Source organism: Aquarana catesbeiana, linkage group LG08 (assembly GCF_042186555.1).
Source record: "Aquarana catesbeiana isolate 2022-GZ linkage group LG08, ASM4218655v1, whole genome shotgun sequence".
Taxonomy (NCBI): Eukaryota; Metazoa; Chordata; class Amphibia; order Anura; family Ranidae; genus Aquarana; species Aquarana catesbeiana.
Window position 1 is genome coordinate 25,407,478 of NC_133331.1, and position 25,086 is coordinate 25,432,563.

Here is a 25,086-nt window from a genome sequence, read left to right on the forward strand (position 1 = left end):
GCGAGGCTTTAGGGCCTGTGTTCATGGGCTTTTGCTAATTTCAAGCAGATTTTGCATTCCTATACTACAGGGATGCAAATCCCACGCAATGCGAGTCACAAGGATGTAAACTGCTGTCAATGAATTCTGAATGATCTCAGTAGTGTCCCTTTGCCTGCCATCACATTCCCTTAAAATTGCTTAACATGGGTTGCGTCACTTGGAACATGGACTGCTTTGGATTACATCACTCTGACCACCATGGAGGGCTTTTCATACACCAGCACAGCACTTTTTCTACCATAAGCAACCCATTGTCCTGGCCCACTCTGCTCACTTCTAGCTATCACTGCTGCCATATCTTAGTTTCAGGTGATGTCAGATGTTCTCTAGTCTTGGTATAGGTGAGGTGTACATTATCAGATCAGGGAACAGGTGAGGTATATGGCCTAGTGTCACGTGCACTGCTACACCAGTCTTTTTGTCACATTTACTACTGCGCCGTAACTTGATTTCAGGACTTTCCTCATTACTAACTCGGAACAAGTATGATGGTTGTTAAAGTCTTCGAAAAGTCAGACTCCCTACCTGCACACTTTTTAGATCTAAGATTCAGATTGTATTATGACCTTTTCACATCATCATGCTGTGGTAACACGCACAATACATCAGAGCACGTTAAAATAGGGTTGTAATGCATTCTGAACAGCACACCAATGCACCTTCACAGCTTACAGCAATGTACTGAACTGTGTTGCTATGTGCTGTTGGAAATTCTCCATGCACAATTTTTGGTGCAAAATGTGCTAGGCAGCCATTCAAATTAAGGTGCTGCCCTAACACGAGGCATGGCAATGTGCATTCATGCACCACAGAAGACGGTGCTGATGTGAATGGGTCATTAAAGCTGGAGAGACGGTATGACAGCCAGATGACCAGCATTCAAAGGAGGATCCCACAAGGGCAGACTCTCTTGGAAGGCTTGCTGTCCCCTACCTTCGAACAGGTCAAAGCAATCTAAGAACAGCAGTACAGTATGTGAGCTGAGAACTACTAACAAACCCTGACTTTAGTTCAGTAAAGTCGCCAACCATTTCTGGAAGCCCACAATGTTCTGCCATTACCCTCAAACCTCTCCCTACTTACAAAATCACACCACTGGCAGAACCAACTAGAAGGAAGGTGCCACAGAGCCATCTACTGTTTGGCTGTCAGAAATGAACAACTATGAATGCTGTGATATATAGCAGATTGTGGGGTGACGCAGGATAACTGTGGGCACCTCAACATTAGGGGCATCACTCTACTTTGCTTGGGTGTTTTGTTGGGCAGTTCTAATCTCTGCTGAGCTCCCTGTGAATGCTAGGTCTAAGATGGTGTACTGAGCCCTATGTAGTGTGACATGGTGATACAACAGGGCTGTTTCTGTGTTCAGATTATTGTTTTTTTATCTATGGTCATTTTCTTCAGGCCTACCCACTGCTCAGAATGCTACCCATAGAACAAACTTTGTTGGATGTCTTCCTGCATCCAACACAATGTACACAAAGCCTAGGTACCATGTTTCTCTAACTACCTTGTAAATGACCATTTACCTTTTGCTATTCCAGTCCAGCGAGATGTCACACCCTCAGTGGAGAGGGAGATTCTGCAATACTTCAGACTAGTGAGTCAGCCACTTTATTATACAGAACTCCCAGCAATTTTTAAAGGCTAAGCCCACCTTTTAGAATTATGTTTCATGTTAAACTCCTATTTAGGATGTGACATGAAACATTGTCACATTCTCCAGCCCCCAACCCTCAAACCACCCCTACCCACTTACCTGAATTGCAGTATGCTTCTTCCTGCATCGTTCTGTTATATTCAGCATGACTGTCCATGGCTTCACCCACATAGCCACCTTGTCTGTCTGCGTCCACATTAAGATTGCCACCTCATCCCTTTAAACCCGAACACATGTTAATTACACAGGTTCTGGGGCTAATTAAATCCAGATAAGGCAACAAGTGAGTTTAATTACCACCTTAATCAGCCACAGAACCTGTGTAATTAACATGTGTTCGGGTTTAAAGGGATGAGGTGGCAACTCTAGTCCACATCGGTGGGTGCCCACAACTGTGGTTGTGTATTAAGATGGTACTTCAAAACACTGCATTCTGGATCAAGCAATGCAACACATTATGCTAACATACAGTCAAAACACATGTTTTCCTAAGCTTTGCCACAAAGAAAATATCTGACTTGTTCTGAAGAGTAATAAAATAATAGATGGATTAAAAATAAGGAAATTGTCCATACAACCAGAAGATCACTGACATGATGACTATACCAAAAGAAACCAAAGCTAAGTGGGGGTTCTATCCTATCAAACTGAATAGTTGTATCTTGAATAATTCAAGCTAGTATCTGCATGATTTTGGGAAGCTACGCAAACACATTTGCAAACGGGGAATGCTATCAAGAAAAAACATGCTAATTCTTTGCAAATCTACCTTTGTGGTTTCTAATATTCAATCTTCTTTCCTCAGGCACTATGCGGTCATCTTCCCCTCTGCGGTTCGCTCTCAGCATTCTGAAACCATATGTATACACCTGGAGGGGGCAGAGGGAGAAAGCAGAGCACAGATCTCCTTAAATCTGGATGGAAAGAACACCGCCCTTGTAGAGAAGACCTTTAAGCAGGATTCCATCTTCAACTGTGTTGCAATCCAGGTAACAAAATTCCACATAATATGCTTAAACACATAGTTCATTTTTACCAAAAAAACAAAACAAAACATAGTTCATCTTTATCAAAAAATAAAAAATAAAACGCATACACTATATTGTCAAAAGTATTACGACACCTGCCTTTACACGCACATGAACTTTAATGGCATCCCAGTCTTAGTCCGTAGGGTTCAATATTGAGTTGGCCTACCCTTTGCAGCCATAATAGCTTCAACTCTTCTGGGAAGGCCATCCACAAGGTTTAGGAGTGTGTCTATGGGAATGTTTGACCATTCTTTCAGAAGCGCATTTGTGAGGTCAGGCACTGATGTGTCAAGAAGGCCTGGCTCGCAGTCTCCACTCTTATTCACCCCAAAGGTGTTTTGTTGGGTTGAGGTCAGGACTCTGTGCAGGCCAGTCAAATTCCTCCACCCCAAACTCGATCATCCATGTCTTTACAGACCTTGCACTGGTCCAATCATTTGGTGGAGGGGGATTATGGTTTGGGGTTGTTTTTCAGGGGTTGGGCTTAGTTCCTTAGTTCCAGTGAAGGGAACTCTTAAGGTGTCAGCATACCAAGACATTTTGGACAATTTCATGCTCCAAACTTTGTGGGAATAGTTTGGGGATGGCCCCTTCCTGCTCCAACATGACGGCGCACCAGTGCACAAAGCAAAGTCCATAAAGACATGGATGAGTGAGTTTGGGGTGGAGGAACTTGACTAGCCTGCACAGAGTCCTGACCTCAACCCAATAGAACGTCTTTGGGATGAATTAGAGCGATGACTGTGAGGTCTTCTCGTCCAACATCAATGCCTGACCTCACAATTGTGCTTCTGGAAGAATGGTCAAACACTCCCATAGACACAATCCTAAACCTTGTGGACAGCTTTCCCAGAAGAGTTGAAGCTATTATAGCTGCAAAGGGTGGGCCAACTCAATATTGAACCCTACGGACTAAGACTGGGATGCCATTAAAGTTCATGTGCGTGTAAAGGCAAGCGCCCCAATACTTTTGATAATATAGCGCAGTTCATCTCTACTAAAAACTGCCTACATCTGTAGATAAAAACAAGCTGCACAGCTTTGACCAATATTGAATAATGCCCTTGCAATAGGTGTAGGCCATTTACAGTACATACCTCATGAAGTCTGCCATTGCTAAAGACATTGCTAAGAGAAGCCTAGCTGTTACTTTTCATCTTCACCGTGACAGAACTCAGCTCTTTTTCTGATTCAAACACCTCACATGCGCTCTCTCTCTCTTGATGCAGTTCTGAGCTCAGCGTTTGAGAGCTCAGTTCTGTGATGGTGAAGGTGAACAGTAACAGCTGGGCATCTCTTAACAATGTCCAACCTAGAGATTTTCCAGTCAGGCTTCATTAGGTGCGTAAATGGCCTACACTTATAGCAATGATATCATTCAACATTGGTCAAAGCTGCAAAGCGTGTTATTATCTACAGATGTTACTTGCATAGGCATTTTTTTGGTAAAGATGAACTAATCCTTTAAAGCTCATCTCTGGGGAATAAAAAAAAACCCTGTGATCCCTTCTTCCACTACATTCAACAGTTTTAATTTTTTTTTATTGACCTTTAAAACTCCCTTTTACACTTCCAAGTCTGCTGTCACATATCCCTCATTTGCAACTGTTCTGGATATGGAGAACATTGATCCGGCACTACAGTTTGGTTCCCTCATCATGGCATCATCATGCCACTGCAGTCTACTTCTATATCCTATGAGGATCCCTGGCAATTGACAGCCAATGAGAAGAGACTACCTCACCCAGACAGCGACACGGGATCCCACAGTACCACCCTCCCGCTCTGCACTCCAGAATGGATAAGACTCAGGACCGGCATAATATCTGAAAGCAGATTTAGATAAGTGTAAGGGACTTTTGGATTAAGAATTTTTACAATATGGTGATTAGTTGGGGGGAGAATTGGAGTACCAAGATAATCTTAAAGGGATTGTAAACCCTCGTGTTTGATGCATGAAGGTGAAAAAACACCTGGCTGTGACCACCCCCCCAGCCCTCCGTTTTACTTACCTGAGCCTTGGAACTTGACCCTCTGCCCAGGGTTCTCGGCTCTTGATTGGATAGATTGATAGCAGCACACTTATTGGCTCCCACTGCTGTCAAGCAAATCCAATGACGCGGGCAACTGGGGGCCGGGCCGAGTCATAAATTTGGCGGCTATGAACGCCGAATGCTGGAACGGGGGCGCACCTGCAAGGTAACCCCCTCGGGAGAGCGCTTCTCCTAGGGGGTTATTTGATGTGGGGAGGAGCCGCGGGAGCTGCCGGGGGACCCCAGAAGACGAGGTTCGGGGCCACTCTGTGCATAACGAGCTGCATAGTGGAGGTAAGTATGATGTGTTTATTATTTAAAAAAAACAAAATAAAACGAATCCTTACAATCACTTTAAAGCCAAAACCAAAGCCACTACTCCTTTGTGAGGCTTGTTTAGAATAGCAAAGGGTTAGAACAGGGGTGCTCAACCTTTTGAGGAGGGAGGGCCACTTAAGTGATTTGGTAACCAGTCATGGGCCACAATGAAATGAATGGAAATGGTTCAGAATTTAGAATTTTTTATTTTGAATAGCATAATGAAAATGTTCCTCCTGCGGCCACTGAATGCCAGCGGGAGGGAGAGGGGAAGAAGCCAGCTTTCAGCAGTTGCAGGAGGAAAATGGAGAAAATGTGTTCCTGTATATGCCGCCCCCATCACCCCTCTGGTCCAAGTGTAATACAGAATGTGACAGGGAGGCCACACAGGCCCCCTAGAGCATGGGGTGGGGTCACCATTGCAACCCCTGACACTACACCAGTGGTTGGGGAGGGCAGTAAAAATACTTACTGCCTCCCAAACCACAAATTTTAACCAATCCCTACTGTTTTGAGCCCCCTATAAGGCAGCTTTCACACTCATGTGCTGCAGTTTACCTGCATTGTATGTGTTGTTAAATACACTGACCTTTTTTTCCTCTTCCAGCTTCTGCTGGCTTAGCTCTCTAGGCTGCTAAAAAGGACCCAGGTGAAGTGCACTTGGTATCACTCCACCTGGGACAGGAGCTGGTGCTACAGAGGATGCTCGATCACTCTGGTGCTCTGGGATGACGGGGCAGAGCAAACTCAGATTGCGATCAATGGGTTGCAGACAACGGCCAAGTGCTTCCCTGGTTTGAGGTCGAGGGCCACATCAGAAGGCTCTGTGGGCCTCAGGTTAAGCACAACTGGGTTAGAAACTCTATTCCAGGGACTGGAATTGACAGCAACATTTTAAAATGATGTCTCAAGAAGTGCACAGCGCAAAATCAGTTCATATAAAAAGTGAACAGTGCAAGAAAATTCTTGAAGTAAATGTTCCCCAATCTTCTTATGTAACCATAGGGCGCTCCACACCCAGGTGCGCACCCAAACTCACAAACTGCTTACTGACAGGTAAGACCTCATATATGAGGCCTGGTTGCACTTTTTAGGAGAGATCCCTGCTGGGATGGATGGCACACTTTAGGACACAGAATAAGGGCTCCCTGAACACCTCGCAGAAGAAGCTCAGGAGAATATAGAGATAAGGAAGTAACTCACTGTGTAGTAGCAGATAAATCAGCACAGTCATCACCCTAGCAGGTATGATTCTGTCTCTGCTGTAGCTCAACCTGACATGTTTCGTCCAATTAGACGTCATCCAGGGGTATAGGAGAAACATTTTTTTTTAGTAGTAGGTTCTAACCTCTGTGATATGTCCACCAATGCAGTTACAAAAATAAATATATAAATAAATAAAAGGTTAAAATAGGGCACATTCTGATTTGTTTTGTAATATTTGTCACTGAAATGTGATTGTCTACTGTTTCCATTTAATATTATGTGGGCAGATGTAATGGTTAATTAAATAAATACATACATAAACATGTATTCAATGGTTGTTTAAAGATTTTTGTGGCCTGCACTATCACATACTGTATTTGACTGACAGTTTACGTATTGGTTATTAGAACATAAACAGGTGACAGATCGAGGGAGAATAGAAAAAGAAGAGGGAGAAGCAATGGGGGTTTAGGAAGTAGGGGGGAAGAGGGAAGGATAACAAAGGGGGGACTTTTTAGCAGGGCCGATCCTAGGGTCAAGGATGCCTGGGTGAAGAAATATTTCTGGCGCCCCCATACGGGCGTGGTCATCTTACCAACTCCTCCCCTTTACAAATGTTTCTATGGCAACGACTCAAATACAGAGATGCTCCCCTAAGAAGTCTTCATTACCCTAAGATCCTCCCATGATCTTTTAACAATAAAGAAAATACAGGAAGAGCGTACATTAATGAGACCTGGAGGGGAGTCTCTCTGATGCACACAGAGAGGGCTTCTGTTAGAGAGTCTGTTAGAAAGAGCCCCCAGTCATAGTACAGAAAATGGTCAGAGACTGCAGACATACTACAGGAGATGGTCAGAGACTGCAGACATAGTACAGGAGATGGTCAGAGACTGCAGAAATGGTACAGGAGATGGTCAGAGACTGCGGACATAATACAGGAGATGGCATGCTGTGTGGGCTGCAGTTTCCGTGTCAGTGGGGCCACCAGTCCTCGGGACTACATGTCCCACAATCCTCTTCTCTGCTCTTTTTTTATTCTATTTCTTCCCTAGCTGATATGAAGGCAGGGGAAAAAACATAGTGGGCGGCTGTGCTGGCAAGCGCCGCTCACTAGTACAGCAGCGCACGTGAGGAGGAGAGGGAGGGAGGTGGGGAAAGAAGGACCTATGGCTGGTCTTTCTCCACATAGACAGCCGCTGCGATCTTCAGCTGCTTTTCTCTCCTCCTCTGACAGGAGGAGGGAGGGGGATGGACTTGGCAGGAAACACAGAGAGCCATGTTTCCATTAATAACAGCGGCGGCGCAGCACAGTATCTCCTCCTCTAATCCGCTCCTGTCAGTTGCCAGGATCGGTCCTGCATTTTAGAGCTATGGAGAATTTTGGGAAGGGATAGGATGTGAATAGAAAAGTGGTCTCCGCCCATTATCAACCTGCAAGTTGGATCTTTCCCTTTACCTTTCTGTGTATCTCGGCTTTGCCTAAATGCATCTTGTATCCTATTAAATTTATCTGTGCTGTCTTTTATCCGCTTCCGGACTGCCCACCGCACATTTACTGTATAAATCAATTCTAGTGGGGTATAGAAGACATTGCCCACATCCCTAATATAAGACACGGAAAACAACAGAAGACCCTCTGGCGGGAGTTTAAAGTGCAATGACTCTAGAAAAAGGTGTATGCAAAAAATATAGATAAAAAATTATTAAAATTTAATAATACAAAATCTAAAAATATAGACACAGCTTTTGCTGTATCGACAATTTACAAAATAAAAATTGATATAACATGTTGTTCATAATGAGATAAAAAAATCTCTGCACATTTACTGCGGCAGGGCGGCCTGGCCGTGTGAAACAACGTATCTGTACGTTGCCGCTTCTTCTTTATCTGGGGAACCCACCCAATGGTGACCTGCTCCCACTGTGATTGGGCACAGCAGAAGCCAATCAGCTGGTCCAGAAGACCCAATGTTCGCTGGCACTCGGCGATCTCTCCCTAGAGAGGCAGAACGGCGGTCTGCTTTGTAAACAAGTCAGATCGCTGTTCTGACAGGGGAGAAAATGGAGACCTTCTGTTTCTGCTAAGCAGGAACACAGATCTCTCTCTTCCCCCAGTCAAAGCACCTCCCTCACACAGTTAGCAAGCACTCGCTAGGAGCACACATTTAACCCTTTGATTGCCCCCGATGTTAGCCCCTTCCCTGCCAGTGTCATTAGTACAATGACAGAGCATTTTTTTAGCACTTATCACTGTATTGGTGTCACTGGTCCCCAAAAAGTGTCACTTAGTGTCAGGTTTGTCCGCTGTAATGTCACAGTTCCTGCTAATAATCACTGATCACCGCCATTACTAGTAAATATAAAAATAAAAATGCCATAAATATATCCCATTGTTTGTAGACGCAATAACCTTTGTGCAAGCCAACCAATATATACTTATTGGGATTTTTTTTTTTAAATGTAGGAGAATAGATAATGGTCTAAACTGATGAGGAAATTAGATTTTTTACCTTTTTTTTATTGAATGTGTTTTATAGCAGAAAGTAAAAAATATTGTTTTTTTTTTGTTTTTTTTTCAAAATCGTCAGTCTTTTTTTGTTTATAGCACAAAAAATAAAAACTGCAGAGGTGATCAAATACAACCAAAAGAAAGTCCTATTTGTGGGAAAAAAAGGACATCAATTTTATTTGGGTACAACATCGCCCGACCGCACAATTACCAGTTAGATTAGCGTAGTGCCAAATTGCAAAAAATGCTCTGGTCAGGAAGGGGGTGAAAACTTCCGGGGCTGAAGTAGTTAAATAAAATGCCAAGTCTTGCATTTCTTTGATCTCTTTGATTCTGTACTGCTACATAGAAATAGAGGGAACATTTTTTTTTTCCAGGTACAGTATTAGGTAGTATTCTCAGACTACAATAACTATATGTATGATAACTGATTTTTGGTACATTTGTCCTGGAAGTCAAAAGTAGCAAGAAGTCCAGTTCATCCAGTATTGTGTTTTTGGTAACTGCCTGCATTATGGTTGTGATTTTGTTCAGAAATTTCTGATATTCTTACATGACAAGAAAATGCAATACAGCTCCCTACTTGTATGTTCACATAACCAGCAAAGTTGCATATTCTCCTGTATGCCTGTAGTTTTGCCTAGAGCTAAGTGAATGTAGCAAATCACATGCAAGTAAAATAAAAAACAAAATTTTTGCTTGCACCTGATTGGAAGATACAATACAGCAGGAAGTCACCTAATTCACTAACATCTGGAGATAATTACCTTGCAAAATGAACAGCCTATTTGTCTTAAAGTGATTGTAAAGTTTTGTTTTTTTTACTTATAAAAATAATAAACATGTTATACTTACCTTCTCTGTTGCAGTGGATTTGCACAGAGCAGCCCGGATCCTCCTCTTCTCGGGTCCCTCTTCTGTGATCCTGGCCCCTCCCTCCTGTTGAGTGCCCCCACAGCAAGCAGCTTGCTATGGGGCACCCGAGCCGAGTCACAACTCCGTGTATCCATTCAGACTTGGAGCCCCGACCCAGCCCCGCCCCCTCTCTCCCCTTATTGGCTACCTGACAGGAGGGAGAATCCTTGATGGCTGAGACACTCATGGACATTGCTGGATAGAGATGGGGCTCAGGTAAGTATTAGGGGGGCTGGGGGGGCAGGGGCTGCTGCACCCAGAAGGCTTTTTATCATGCATAGAATGCATTAAGATAAAAAATGCTTCTGACTTTACAACCACTTTAAGTAAATCAACCATATGGACACTTGAAGGTCTGTTCTGTCTTTTACACTGTAGTGTGTTTTATGCTTTCTTGCTTAGGTTCCCACGCCTGAACAGATGGAAGTGGTTGGCACGTTGAGCATCTCCATAGAAAATGCAGGGCAATCTATCGTGAAGAGCAGTAAAGTTCTGGTGAAGAAGACAAGATCCAGCCTTCTGATTCAGTCAGACAAAGCTGTGTACAAGCCGGGACAAACTGGTAACTGTTTAGTCAAAAAGGGGGTCTTCCAGCAAGTTATAAATTCATATTTGAAAAGCAATTCTAGGCAATAAGTAAAAACAACCAGAAAAAGTGCCATGCAGGAAATGCTGGGAGTGACCTAGTCATAAAATACTTACTTTATTATTATAAAACTAGTAGTATGTATTTATATGGATGAGGATTAATAATGATTTTGAGGCAAGTGTTCGCTAGCCGATATGGAATGTACAACTCCTCTAATCCAAAAACTGAATTTTACTGTAGCTACTTGGTTCATTCAAAGAGAGACATTTATTGGACTTCAGAACAGATGACAGAGGTACAGACAGGATAGATGGACAGGGTACAGGATACTCAGAATATTCATGCAACCATCAGACACCTTGAAAGAGCCCAATTTCTCCTGCCATAACTCAGCCAAAAGAACCATCCCTAATACAGTTTACTATCAGAAAGCAAACCTGGAGGGATTCAGATTGGCTGACAAAACACTTTTGATCTTAACATGAAAAGACTTCACTTATAATTACTGTAAGTAGCAATTTAAAGTCACTATAGTGTTTACTAGGTAAACAAGTTACCCTTTGAATGCCATTTCCCATGAAGATATGTTGACCCCTCAAGTCTAATTACCATCATTAGATACTTTTTTTTTGTATTGCTTATGGAAAACTCACATTCTTTACCCTCGTAAATATCTAAGTAGGCAATCTGCATTTTACAAACCCTTGTAGATAATCTCATTTGAAATGTCTAATTAGATAGGAAGGTTATTCCCTTAATACCAAGGTAAGGTATCTGAATGAACATAGTTAGTCCTTTTGATGTGTAAAATTGACTTATAACTGGCCTGTCCAAAATGTATGTATGTGTGTATATATACAGTGATGTGAAAAAGTATTTGCCCCCTTCCTGATTTTCTATTTTTTTGCATATTTTTCACACTTAAATGATTCAGATCATCAAACAAATTTTAATTTTACACAAAGATAACCCGATTAAATCCAAGATGCAGATTTTAAATTATTATTTCATTTATTAAGGGAAAAAAGCTGTTCAAACCTGTCTGGCCCTATGTAAAAATCCTCCCCCTACCATGTTGAATCATGAATGAACTGTGATTAACCACAATTTTTTGGAAAGCTGAGTTAAATTTCACCTGCCACATCCAGGCCTGATTACTGCCAGACCTGTTGAATCAAGAAATCACATAAATAGAAGCTGTCTGATAAAGTGAAGCACACTAACAGATCACAAAAAGCCACACTTCATGCCGCAATCTAAAAAAAATTCAAGAACAGATTAAGAACAAAATAATGTACATGTATCAGTCTAGGAAGGGTTTTAAAGCCATTTCTAAGGCTTTGTAACTCCAGTGAACCATGGGGAGAGCCATTATCCACAAATGGAGATAACTTGGTACAGTGGTGAACCTTCACAGGAGTGAATAAAAATTACTCCAAGAGCATGACGACGACTCATCCAGGAGGTCATAAAAGAACCCAGAACAACATCTAAAGAACTACAGGCCTCACTTGCCCCAGGTAAGATCAGTGTTCATGATTCAACAATAAGAAAAAGGCAAAATTGGCATCCATGGGAGGGTTCCAAGGCCAAAGCCACTGCTGACCAAAAAGAACACAAAGGCTCATTTCACATTTACCAAAAAACATCTTGATTATCCCCAAGACTTTTAGGCAAATATTCTATGGACTGATGAGACAAAAATGTAACTTTTTGGAAAGTGTGTGTCCCGTTACATCTGGCTTAAAACGAATACAGCATTTCATAACGAGAACATCATACCAACAGTCAGATATGGTGGTGGTAGTGTGATGGTCTGGGGCTACTTTGCAGCTTTAGGACCTGGACGACTTACCATAATTGATGGAACTGATGGAATTGATGGAATTCTGAGCTCTACCAGAAAATCCTAAAGGAGAATGTCCGACCATCATTTTGGTGACCTTAAGCTCAAGTGTACTCGTTTTATGCAGCAGGACAATGATCTGAAACACAACAGCAAGTCCACCTCCAAATGGTTCAAACAAAGCAAAATGTAGATTTTGGAGTGGCCTAGTCAAAGCCCAGACTTAAATCCAATTGAGATACTGTATCATGACCTTTCACAGGCCGTTCATGCTGGAAAACCCTAAAATGTGGCTGAATTAAAACAATTCTGCAAAGAAGAGTGGGTCAAAATTGCTCCACAGCAATGTAAAAGACTCATTGGCAGTTATCGCAAACGCTTCATTGCAGTTGTTGCCTCCAAGGGTGGCACAACCTGTTATTAGGGCTAGGGGCAATTACTTTTTCACATAAAGCCAGGCAGGTTTGGACAACTTTTTTGCCTTAATAAATGAAAACATCATTTAAAAATCTGCATTTTGTATTTACTTGGGTTATCTTTGTGTAATAATAAAATTAGTTTGATGATCTGAGTCATTTAAGTGTGACAAATATGCAAAAAAAACAAATCAGAAAGGGGCAAATACAGCATTGTGTGCGTGTGTGTGTGTAGATAGATAGATAGATAGATAGATAGATAGATAGATAGATAGATAGATAGATAGATAGATAGATAGATAGATAGATAGATACATATATATCTATATATTTATATATAGATATATATAGATATATATAGATATCTATATATATCTATATATATCTATATATATATATAGATATATATAGATATCTATATATATATCTATATCTCCAGATATCTATATATATATCTATATATCCATATATCTATATATCTATATATATATCTGTATGGTCAATCTACAAAATCACATATGTGATGTAGGCTGCAATACCAAAATAGTACGTTTTCCTAAGCACACCTTTTGAACATTTTGTAAATAATTGATGACTTTTGGAAATTTTGTTATTGGGAGATTTGTAGAGTTGGCACTAGAGCCCGGAAAGATTATCCACTGAAATGACTCTTTCTAAAGCCAGGTACACACTATTCTTTTTTTTCGTTCAACACCAGGGGTTGAGCGAAAAAAAAACGACAGCTCCAGTCGGAGCCGCTGTACTAACCATGCAAGGTTAGTTCAGTGATCTCCCCTGCTGAGCTGTTGTGTTCTGACAGGGGGGGCAGCCGCCCAGCCAGAACACTCTGATCATTGGCTAAGAACGCTGATCGGGAGTCGGTCGGCTGCTGGTTTTCCAGCATGTGCGTCTGACAGAAGTTGGCTGTTCGACAGACCGAAATACACATGGGCAGAATGACGGCTTTTTTTTTTTTTAACCAGCAAAAGTCCTCCAACATTCTGCCCCTGTGTACAAGGCTTAACTGCTGAACTTCTGTTATAAGATTATCAGTTACCTGGGGAGTGCATTGTTTTTATTGAATTGACCAACTCGTAGACGTGCATCATGAATAGGAGTAATGAAGCACAAAGCACTGCAAAGTGGGAAGCAAAGTCTGCATATATAATATGCAAATATGGCTGTACATGTATAATTACAAATTATACATAGAATTGCATTATTTAATTATCTAAGATACAAAATAGAACTTTTTGGTACATTAATAAAAAACCTCTAAGATCAGAATGAAAGCATAAAAACAACAAATTAAATTTGTCTTTTGCAGTAATGTTCAGAATTCTATCTATGAATGAAGATCTTCAACCCAAAGACATTGTGGTAAGTATGTAAGGTTTGTTTTTGAATTCTTCCAAGAAAAAGTACTAGCTGACAGTTTAAAGTGAACCTGTATTTAGAAGGAACCAGTAAAAATAAAAGCAGCAGCACCAGGTAACTGACAGTGAAAGCAGTCATCACCTGCTCAGTGCTTCTAGACTTTCAGTCGCTATTTTCATAAACATAGACCCAATTTCCTGCAGCACTGAGACACATTATGCCGGGAAAGATTTAATCAAACTCTCAACAATAAGTGATACCCTGCCTTAAGGCAACTCTTCCTGTAACTATGACACTAACTGTTACGAGCTTCATAGCAGGGCCTCTCCTACCCACATCCGCCCCGTCTATCCATGAATCCAGCCCTTTTCATGCATGAATTCCAACGGCGGGGGTGTTTTTTTAAGCACCTGATTAGAGCCAGAGGCTCTAATAGGCTTCAAAATAGGGTGGGCTCAGAGTGCAGAGCATTGTGCTATGAGCCCACCCTGGTATGTTACAATAGCAAACGAATATTTGCTATTGAAACACTGATTCTTCTCGAAACCCGTTTTCCGATTGGCCGAAAAGAGAAGCGGCCTGATTGCCCGCTGAGGAGGAGGGAAGAAATGGAAGCAGCAGTGGGCAGGGAAAGGGAAAGCTGCTGTCACCGGGATACCCGCGGAGAGCAAGGGAAGCCACCGTGATACTCACGGAGAGCAGGGGAATCCGCTGGTGAAGCCTGTGAGAAGCGCTGCCCGACAATAGATGGGGTAAGTGCTCCGGACCCGACCGACTGGGGGAGGGGGTGGGATGGTGATGGCACTGTTTGCCGCCCCCCCAAAAAAGAATTACCACCGGCGGCCACTGCTACTTATAATTGTCATGCTCATTCATTTTTACAGCCCTTCAAAGCTAAAGGATAGACTTGTAAGACATAAATACACACGAGTAAGAAATTAATGAAACTATAAAAATCAAAACCTTACCATAGAACAAAAAAAACCTCATTATTATTTACATTTTAATGCAATTTAAATTTTTGCGGTGGTAGCTTAGATTGTTCTCCATCCTTTCCTTTTTTAATTTTTTTTCCTTAATGGTTCTCATGTGCACATTATTGATTATAAATATATTTTCTTGATTTTTAAAGCTGAGGCTGCTATTGCTCAACTCCTTCTGAAAATTCTAGTTGCCCGCCCTCATGCTTTGTACCTTAGGGACATGGAGGAAAAAATTAGGCATGACGAAGATGAAGATTTGTGCCTATGGCGAAATTGTAGTGGGAAGTTTACAGCTTAAGTGCATATCGCACAAAGGGTCACAGGGTTCAGAAGTGCATAAGAAACAGAGTGCAGAGCACAGGAATGCATAGCTTATAGAGGCCGGAACGCTGTCAGCACTCCCTGCTGCGCTGTGCAATGGATGCTCTGAGGGGGTTGGAATCCCCTACGCCCTCTTAATATACACCTCTGGAAGTGGACGTTGTGTGTGTGTGTTTCTTTAAAAGACAAATTCAGTCAAAACTATTACTGTTTAAGCCTGGTTCACATTCTGACTTCTTGTATCTCTCAGTGATATTCTCACAAGAATTCCATCACCTTGCATATACAGAGGCTATAACAGCAGCGGTAGCCCATCCATTAGGGGCGCACGGGGGCCACCCCCCCATCCGTGAATCCGGCTCCCTGATCTACATGCAGGGTGCCAGACGCATGGATTTCAATGTCAGGGGTGTATTTTTTTGAAGCACGTGATTTGAGCCAGAGCCCTCTAAAAAAGGGTGAGCTTGGGGGCGCAGAGCACTGCACCCCGATCCCACCCAGTTGCGTGGCAATAGCGAATGAATATTCACTCTCGCCACACTGATCCTCCTTCCGGCCAATCAGGAAGTGGGTCTTGAGACCCGTCACCAGATTGGTTGACAGGACAGCTGATCCTATTGGATGTTTAGGAGGAGGAGGGAGGAGCTGCACGGCGGAAGCCATCATGATGCAGAAGAGGAGGAGAGGACACAGGACCCACTGCCCGCAACCCGCCTGCTGCCCATAGGACCCCAACACGCCCACCGCCCGTAGGAGCCCGCAACCTGCCTGTAGGAGCCCACAACCTAGATGAGGTAAGTGCCGGTGGGGGGGAGGGTGCCGCCGACCAACCAACTGGCCTCAGCTGCTTCATAGTATTTCCAAGCTTTCCAAGTTTGTTTGCAGACATAGCATTCCCCAATACTTTTGGGTGTCTTAAAACCAAATGAAAGGCATTTTTATTATATTGTGAGGTGTGCTTCAACTTTGAGGTGTGCTTATACTTAACTTTCTGCAAAGTCAATATTGATATAGGACATCTTGAGGCTCCCAGGGTGCAGCTAATGCACATTGAACAGTCTCTACAGTCAACACAACTTGGTTAGTGTTTGATGTTAAGCTTAATAGTAGCATGCAATGCCAAGCTGCGGTTTCCAAAGCGAGCAAAATCCTTTCTTGTATTAAGAGAGGTATGGACTCAAGAGAGAGAGTTATCATTTTGCCCCTGTACAAATCATTAGTAAGACCTCATCTGGAATATGCAGTTCAGTTTTGGGCACCAGTTCTCAAAAAAGGATATCGGGGAACTGGAATAGGGACAGAGAAGGGCAACCAAACTGATAAGAGGCATGGAGGAGCTCAGCTATGAGTAAAGAGAACAACTGAATTGATTCCCTCTTGAGAAGAGAAGATTAAGGGGGGATATGATCAACATGTACAAATACATAAGGGGTCCATATAGTGACCTTGGTGTTGAGTTATTCACTTTAAGGTTATCACAGAGGACAAGGGGGCATTCTTTACATTTGGAGAGGAAAAGAGATTTCCTCTCCAAATATGGAAAGGTTTCTCCACAGTAAGAGCTATGAAAATGTGGAATAGACTCCCTCCAGAGGTGGTACTGGCCAGCTCAATAGATTGCTTTAAAAAAGGCCTGGATTCTTTCCTAAATGTACATAATATAACTGGGTACTGATATTTATAGGTAAAGTTGATCCAGGGAAAATCTGATTGCCCCTCGGGGGATCGGGAAGGATTTTTTTCCCCTGCTGTAGCAAATTGGATCATGCTTTGTTGGGGTTTTTCGCCTTCCTCTGGATCAACTGTGGGTATAGGATTGGGTATACGGGATTATATTTTTTATTTTTTTTTTGGTTGAACTAGATGGACTTATGTCTTTTTTTAACCTAAATAACTGTAACTATGATGTTAATACCCATGGTTCATTGTTAAGAGTATTTACTACAGGTACACTGTAAAGAGACCCTTTTGCCACCTGCTACTTTGAAAACAAGAGACACGTAGAGAATCTGTTTTAAGAGTAAAGATTTGACTACATTCTGCATAGATATCTTTGTTGCAATCATAGGACAATATTGACACTTCCAGGAGTGTCGGATGGAGAACCTACAAGGCTGACTGCATTACCACTTTCCCAACCCCTGAAACAGCATGAAGAAAACACTCCTAAAATTTACACTAAAAGCCCCTGCATAATAAACAATGACAGTGGGCTTATCTTGCAGTGGCCTTTATTGGAATCATATGAGAGCTTTCTTCATTCTGTTGAAACACTGTGGGGTCATTAGGTATCGGGAGTTTCCTGACTTACACAGGCCTATGCCCCCCCTTGTCACAACAATGATTGGCCCAGCACAGTCACATGAAGTGTCACATGCTCATATATAGTGGGTATTTCCTTCAGCTTCCAGCGCTGAACAAGGAAGTGAAATATGTGCTGGTGAAACCTGTTGCTTTCACACTAAATTAGACACTACAATTCGTTTCGTTCCGAATTTCGTCAAATTTGTTAATTCAGAAATATCCAAATTAAGGAAAACCTGTTTAAACAAACTTTTCAGAATATTCGTAAATTCTAATATTCGAAAATCTGAAATAATATCTAACTACCGTATATACTCGAGTATAAGCTATTAATATTAATTAACTTATATAAGCAATTTTGTGCTGAAAATGCCCCTCTCGGCTTATACTCGAGTCAAGCACTTTTCTGCAGCAGAGAATGACATTTTCCGAACTGAATTTTGGGCTCCGTATCTCGGGGGCCACTTGGTGCTAAGAACCCCAGCTTTGGATATGTTGTAGTGCTAGTTCCACTGGGTTTGCACATCAACTTTGAGGTTCCTAGCACTAAGTGGTCCCGAGATACAGGGCCCCAAAATCAGTTCAGAAAAAGTCATTCTCTGCTGCAGAAAAGGGCTTGACATTTTCCGAACCGACTTGTTGCTAGGAACCCCAGCTTTGGATATGTTGTACACCAAATCTGGGGTTCCTAGCACCAAGTGGCCCAGAGATACAGTAATGTAATTTCGGTACCCTTTGGGTCCAGAAACCCCAAATTTTGGCTGCAGCTAGGGGGCATCTAGGAACCCTTAACTACCGAGTTTGAAGTTCGGGGACCTATGGCTGCAAATGGGCTCAGTGAGGCTGCAAATGGGCATTGTTGACCCTTTTTTCTGCTTACAGTAGCTGTGCAATTTATCCAAAAGTTACAAATTATCCTAAATAACGAATCTAAACGAATGGGACTTAATGAATTAATAATAATAAATAACAATAATAATAATAAAAACGTTTTATTATTATTATTTATTATTAACATGTTCCGTTCCATTTGTTTAGATGTGGCATTCGTTATTTCGGATAATTCGTAACTTCAAAGGCAAAATTTAAAGGGAAATTCTAATACCTGTAATTTAAGTTAGATATTATTAGTTAGCTAGTTAGTTATTCTTTCGGATTTTCTTTCCTATTTTTGGATTTTCAAATTTACGAATTTTTAAATTTACAAATTTATGAATTTTCGAATTTATGAATTTACAAATTTTCGAATTTACAAATTGAAATCATAACGAATGACCCGAAAAACGAAAAAAATAAATAAAATAAAAACAAATGAAATGAAAACAAACACATTTTTTGGTAGTGCACATGTCTACACTGAATGAACAAAGCACAGGTTTGCTTTGAATTTAGTCCAACATTATTTTTAGGAACACAGGAAAAAAAATTGAAATTACTGGCAGACACAAAGATCTATTTTTTTTTCATCCAAGCTTCATACAACTTTCACCCAAGGTCACACATTTTACATATTAGATCTAATTAGAAAATTTTTGAAATTGGGTGAACATTGTGAACCCATAATGAACCCATAATATTATAAAGTTACTCCCATTTAAATGTAAAAAAAAAAATAAAACAGTTTATAGTTATTTAAATAATTAAAACCATAATAATAAAATAGTATTACAACCGTAATGAAATCAGTTACCTATAAATACAGCTAATGCAAATAGGAGTTAATATTTTGTATTCATAATTTTAATTATCTTTCTTTTGTCTTTCTTTTTTTAGCTTCCAGTCATAGAACTGCAGGTAAAATATTTAACTCATATTTAAGTCAAAACTAATAGCATTATGATATTTTAAACTTAGGATTTCATTATTTTATCCTAATGCTATCTCCTAATTTTTGTTTGCTTGTTTTCTAAGTTGTAGTCAGCAGTGCTGGGACAAGGTCATCCAGAGCCCAGGGTGAACATGCCAAATTGTGTCCCCCCTCCCCAAGATGCATGAGCATTATGTGTAAGCAAACCCCCCCAAAGAAAAAATAAATAAAAATCGAGCACTAATCTGCATCCTTACCCCTTTACCATAAATTTCACCTCCTCCCAATACAAATCTGCCCCCTGCTGCAATCCCTTTCCTAGCAAAAAGCTTTGCCCCACCCAACCCCCCCAGCTAAAATCATCTTTTTCCCCATATGCCACCAGCACAAATCCACCCCCCAAATATAATCACCCCCGCTAGAACAATTCCTCTACCCCTCAAATTTTCTCTGTGAACACAAATCCTCACCCCAATCCAAATCCCCTTCCTGGCACAAATTCTCCCCAATCCCCCCCCCAAAAAAATTCTACTCTTAGCACAAATACCCCAATCATCTCTGTTAGCACAAATACCACCCCCCAAAAAAATCCCCCCTACCAGATTACCTTTTCTAGTACAAACCTCCCAAAATTACCCCTCTTAGCACAAATCTTTTCCCCCCATCTCCCCTCCCAACACAAATACCCTCAAATCACCACTCCTATCACACCTCCCCAAATTTCCACTTCTAAAACAATTCTTATTCCCCCTCCCAACACAAATCCCCTCCCCCTACCTCCTTGTGGTGCCCCCCTCACCCCATATGATACCACAGTACCCAGGGCAGCCATCCCATTTGCTCACCCCTTGCCCCGGCCCTGGTAGTCAGTAAAAGTTATAGTTTTCATTTCTCCATGTTTGTGTCAGAACTGCATAGTCCACGTAATTTCAAAAAAGGGGGAATGAACCGAATATATTGTTATGGGTTGCTGTAAATATCAGTATGCACATAAATGACTACATAAAGGATTAGGGCAATCACAGTTCACTTGACAATATGTTCACTAGTCTATAGCAGCATAGAAAATGAAGTTCTGTAAAGCTAAATTAGAGTAAACCTGGTAATCCACAATATCAGCAATACATAATGGCATTAGAAAACAGTGATATTTCCTCTGTAAACAGTAGGCTATATCCATTTTAGGGTGCACTCTATATGAATGGCAGTGCTGAGATTTAGGACTCCCTAAAGTGGTATCTCTTACTATGGACAATAGACAACATTTTTGTGAAGCAGCTATCTGAGTAAACAGTCTTTAGCCCTAGTTCTTCAGCTGGCTAGTGTTGGGGCCCAGTCTTTATGGTGGTGCACATGAGTACAGTCCCAGTAAAGTCTGCATGCATTAAGTAATGCTGCCAGTTAGATGGCCAGTTCCTCTCACCAGTCCCAGTGATACATCAACAGATGTCCCACTGTTCAGATGTCAGCTCACTTCTGGATCTGCCTGACTCTGGTCCTCAGCAAATGGCCACAGGTTTGTAGCAGGTTGATGTGCACAGAGGAGCAGTGATCTACACACATCGATCTCCTCACAGCATGAGGAAATCCTGCAGTATTCATTTTGTGAAAATACAGCTTTCTTTCTTTATACCCGGCTCACATTGGGAATTGTAGTCCAATAGTCAATTAACTGCCATGATAAAGCTTATTCCCCAAACTTCATCTCCCATGATTCAGTGCTTCTAACCATCAAGTCAGGACAGTGTGGTCTTAGAACTAGGAGTTTTAAATAGAAGAAATTAAAAGTAACCCATGTTTTCTTTTAAGGACCCAGGAAAGAATCGTATTGGCCAGTGGCTGAATGTGACCCTTGGTCATGGAATGGCTGAGCTCTCCCTTCCACTCTCCTCTGAGCCTACACTGGGAGAATACTCCATCCGGGTGAAGGACACAGTTCATACCATCTCTGTGGAGGAATATGGTGAGGAATTTTCCTACAACTCTGTATGTATTACTATTGGGTTATGTCATTATCTCTAGAAGTCAGTGAATTATTAAAACCTTCATCTGTTGGTGATTCACAAGTTTCACAATCTCAAACCTGGGTCAAAGCTTAGCCCTGTGAATCACAAATTTTCAAAATGGGTAATTCTGCATTTTAAAAGCTTTCCTTGTATGGGAGTATGCTGTTTTGTGATTTTAATTTATATGTTATAAAATGAGGCACTTTCAACAAAAATGTTTATCCCTTTCATGACTAAGCCTATTTTTGAAATTTGGTGTTTACAAGTTAAAATCCGTATTTTTTGCTAGAAAATGACTTAGAACCCCAAAACATTATATATATTTTTTTAGCAGAGAATCTAGAGAATAAAATGGCGATTGTTGCAATATTTTTTATCACACGGTATTTGTGCAGCGGTGTTTTAAACGCAAATTTTTGGAAAAGTGACACTTTCATGTATTTTAAAAAATCCAAACAGTAAAGTTACCCCAATTTTTTTGTATAATGTGAAAGATGATGTTACGCCGAGTAAATAGATACCAAACATGTCACCCTTTATAATTGCACGCACTCGTGGAATGGCGACGAACTACGGTACCTTTGAATTTCCATAGGCGACGATTTAAAAAATTTTTACAGTTACCAGGTTTGAGCTACAGAGGAGGTCTAGGGCTAGAATTATTGCTCTCGCTCTGACGATCGCGGCGATACCTCACATGTGTGGTTTGAACACCGTTTACATATGCGGGCTCGACTTCCGTATGCGTTTTCTTCGCTGCGCGAGCTCGCGGGGACAGGGGCACTTTAAAATTTTTTTTTTTTTTTTTAATTTAATTTATTTATTTTTGTACTTCATAAATTGTGTTTAAATTTTTTTTTTTTTTTTTTTACTTTTATTGCTGTCACAAGCAATGTAAACATCCCTTGTGACAGTAATATGTGGTGACAGGTACTCTTTATGGAGGGATGGGGGGTCTAAAAGACCCCCCATCCCTCCTTTACACTTCAAAGTATTGCGTGCGATCGGGAGGCCCGGTAACAGCGGCGGGAGGCGGCGGGAGGGGGGGGATGTCCCCTCCCGCTCCTCCGGTATAACAGCCGAGCGGCTTTTAGCCGCATCGGTTGTTATACTCGGGTAGCCGATCGCCCGCTGAAAACAACGGTACCGGGATGATGCCTGCAGCTGCGGGCATCATCCCGGTATAACCCCGGAAAGCCGAGTACGCATATATGCGTTCGGTCGGCGGGAAGGGGTTAAACCATAAAAAAAGCAGGGATTTCCAACACAGGCAAAAAAATATTTATGTCATTAAGAAATTTTGGACTTTCAATGCAAGCCAAAAATATTTATGCCATAAAGAAATGTGGGACTTCCAACACAAGCAATTATTATTATTTAAGATTTATATAGAGTCAAGAATTTGCACATTACTTTACAACAGTACAGTACAGTTACAATACAATTCAATACAGGAGGAATCAGCGGGCCCTGCTCTTAGAGCTTACAATCTAAACTGGATGGTCAAGTGATACAACAGGTATTAACTGTGGGGGCTTAGCTAATGAAGAAAATGAAAATACAGTTGTTAGGTGGAAGCGGATAGGTTTCTCTGAAGAAAATGATTTTCAGGGATTGTCTAAAAGTGGACAGAGTAGAAGATAATCTTGCAGATTGGGGTAGGAAGTTGGGGTAGGAAGTTACATGGGAGAGGCTCAGGAGAAGTCCTGGAGGCCAGCATTGGAGGAGATAACAAGGGAGCTAGAGAGCAGGAGGTCTTAAAAGGAATGAAGAGAGTGGTTTTGTTACTATTTTGAGGCTGAGTTAGTGATGTAGCTGGGTAGAGTTGTAGATGGCTTTTAAGTTATTGTTAGTAATTTTAATTGTATTTTTTGGGTGAGCGGAAGCCAATCAAAGGATTGGGGGGTAGCAGAGGTTGACATTAAAAAAACTATCCGTAATCAGTATCGGCGAGTACTTAAATTAAATTATTGGTACTTGTACTTGGTCTTAAAAAAGTGGTATCGGTACAACCCTAATAAATAGTCAATGAGTTTGTTAGCTCTCACATGGATGCACTAAGCAGGCTAGATACTAAGCCATGGGGAGCAGAAAAGAACAGTCAAAAGACCTGCGTAACAAGGTAATGAAACGTTACAAAGATAGAAAAGGATAAAAAAAGATATCAAAAGCCTTGAATATGCCAGTCAGTACTGTTCAATCATTTAAGAAGTAGAAAATTTGGGGATCTCTTGATACCAAGCCAAGGTCAGGTAGATCAAGAAAGATTTCAGCCACAACTGCCACAGGAATTGTTCTGGATACAAAGATAAACCCACAGGTAACCTCAGGAGAAATGCAGGCTGCTCTGGAAAAAGATGGTGTGGTTGTTTTTAAGGAGCACAATACGATGATACTTGAACAAAAAAGAGTTGCATGGTCAAGTTGCCAGAAAGAAGCATTTACTGCACAAGTTGCATAAAAAAGCCTGGTCATAATATGTCCAACAACACCTTAACATGCCTCACTGGGCTTTTTTCTGGCATTGGTGCAGTAAGGGCTACCTTCTGGCAGCTCAACAATGCAGCTCTTTTTTGTTCAAGTATCGTTGAATTGTGCTCCTTAAAAACAACCACATCATCGTTTTGGAGAGCAGCCTGTATTTCTCTTGAGGTTACCTGTGGGTTTTTCTTTGTATCCTGGGTAATACTTCCACCAGTTGTGGCTGCAATCTTTTTTGGTCTACCTGACCTTGGCTTGGTATCAAAAGAGCCCCGAATTTTCCACTTCTTAATAAGGGATTGAACAGTACTGACTGGCATATTCAAGGCTTTGGATATCTTTTTATATCCTTTTCAATCTTTGTAAAGTTCCATTATTTTGTTACACAGGTCTTTTGACTGTTCTTTTCTACCTCTTCATAGCACAGTGTCTCTAGCCTGCTTAGTGCATCCATGTGTCCAGAGCTAACAAATTCATTGACTATTTATACATAGACACTAAGTGTGATTTAAAACGCCACAAATGTGAGAAATTAACCTTTAATTGCCATTTTAACCCGTATGTGCACTTTCTGTGTCTGTACCAAGGCCAAACATTCCAGGGTATGTAAACTTTTGATCAGGGCCATTTGGGTGATTTCAGTTATTATTATGATTTTATAAGGAGCCACAAAACTATGCGATAATAAATGGTTTCATGTGATCACTATCCTTGAATAAAAGACAGTTTTTTTGCATGATTAGTCATATTTTCAATAAAATGCCAAAATTTCACAATTGAATTACTTATTATCCCCAAATGTCAGAGTAAAGCTTGTTGTTTCAGTTTGACTCGTATTATAATTTGCACGGATTGGTTTACTTATCAGTAGTCATCACCAACTCAAATCTTCCTCTACAGTTCTTCCAAAGTTTGAAGTTACTCTTCAGTTCCCCAAGGTTGTTATGTTTAACAGTGAGCAGTTCCCACTTCACATATGTGGAAGGTGAGTCTGAACTCCAATAAGGATGAATGGATACATAGAAGACACAAGGACGGGGCGCATTTAAAATTTAATTTTTTTTTTCTTATTTATTTTACCTTTTTTTTTTTTTTCACACTTTTTTTTTTTTAATTGTGTCACTTTTATTCCTATTACAAGGAATGTAAACATCCCTTGTTATAGAAAAAAAGCATGACAGGACCTCTTAAATTATGAGATTTTCAAAAAGACCTCAGATCTCATATTTACACTAA

General features: G+C 41.1%; 1 protein-coding gene across 1 annotated transcript in view; it reads left to right on the forward strand.

Annotated features, from left to right (window-relative positions):
- LOC141105648 (alpha-2-macroglobulin-like) overlaps positions 1-25,086 on the forward strand; it is a 235,574-nt gene that overhangs the window by 8,587 nt on the left and 201,901 nt on the right. The window contains exons 2-7 of the mRNA XM_073595624.1: positions 2,511-2,694; positions 10,123-10,282; positions 13,899-13,951; positions 19,330-19,350; positions 21,173-21,326; positions 24,751-24,835. Coding sequence (XP_073451725.1) covers positions 2,511-2,694; positions 10,123-10,282; positions 13,899-13,951; positions 19,330-19,350; positions 21,173-21,326; positions 24,751-24,835 — 657 coding nt within the window. The remainder of the gene's footprint in view (positions 1-2,510; positions 2,695-10,122; positions 10,283-13,898; positions 13,952-19,329; positions 19,351-21,172; positions 21,327-24,750; positions 24,836-25,086) is intronic.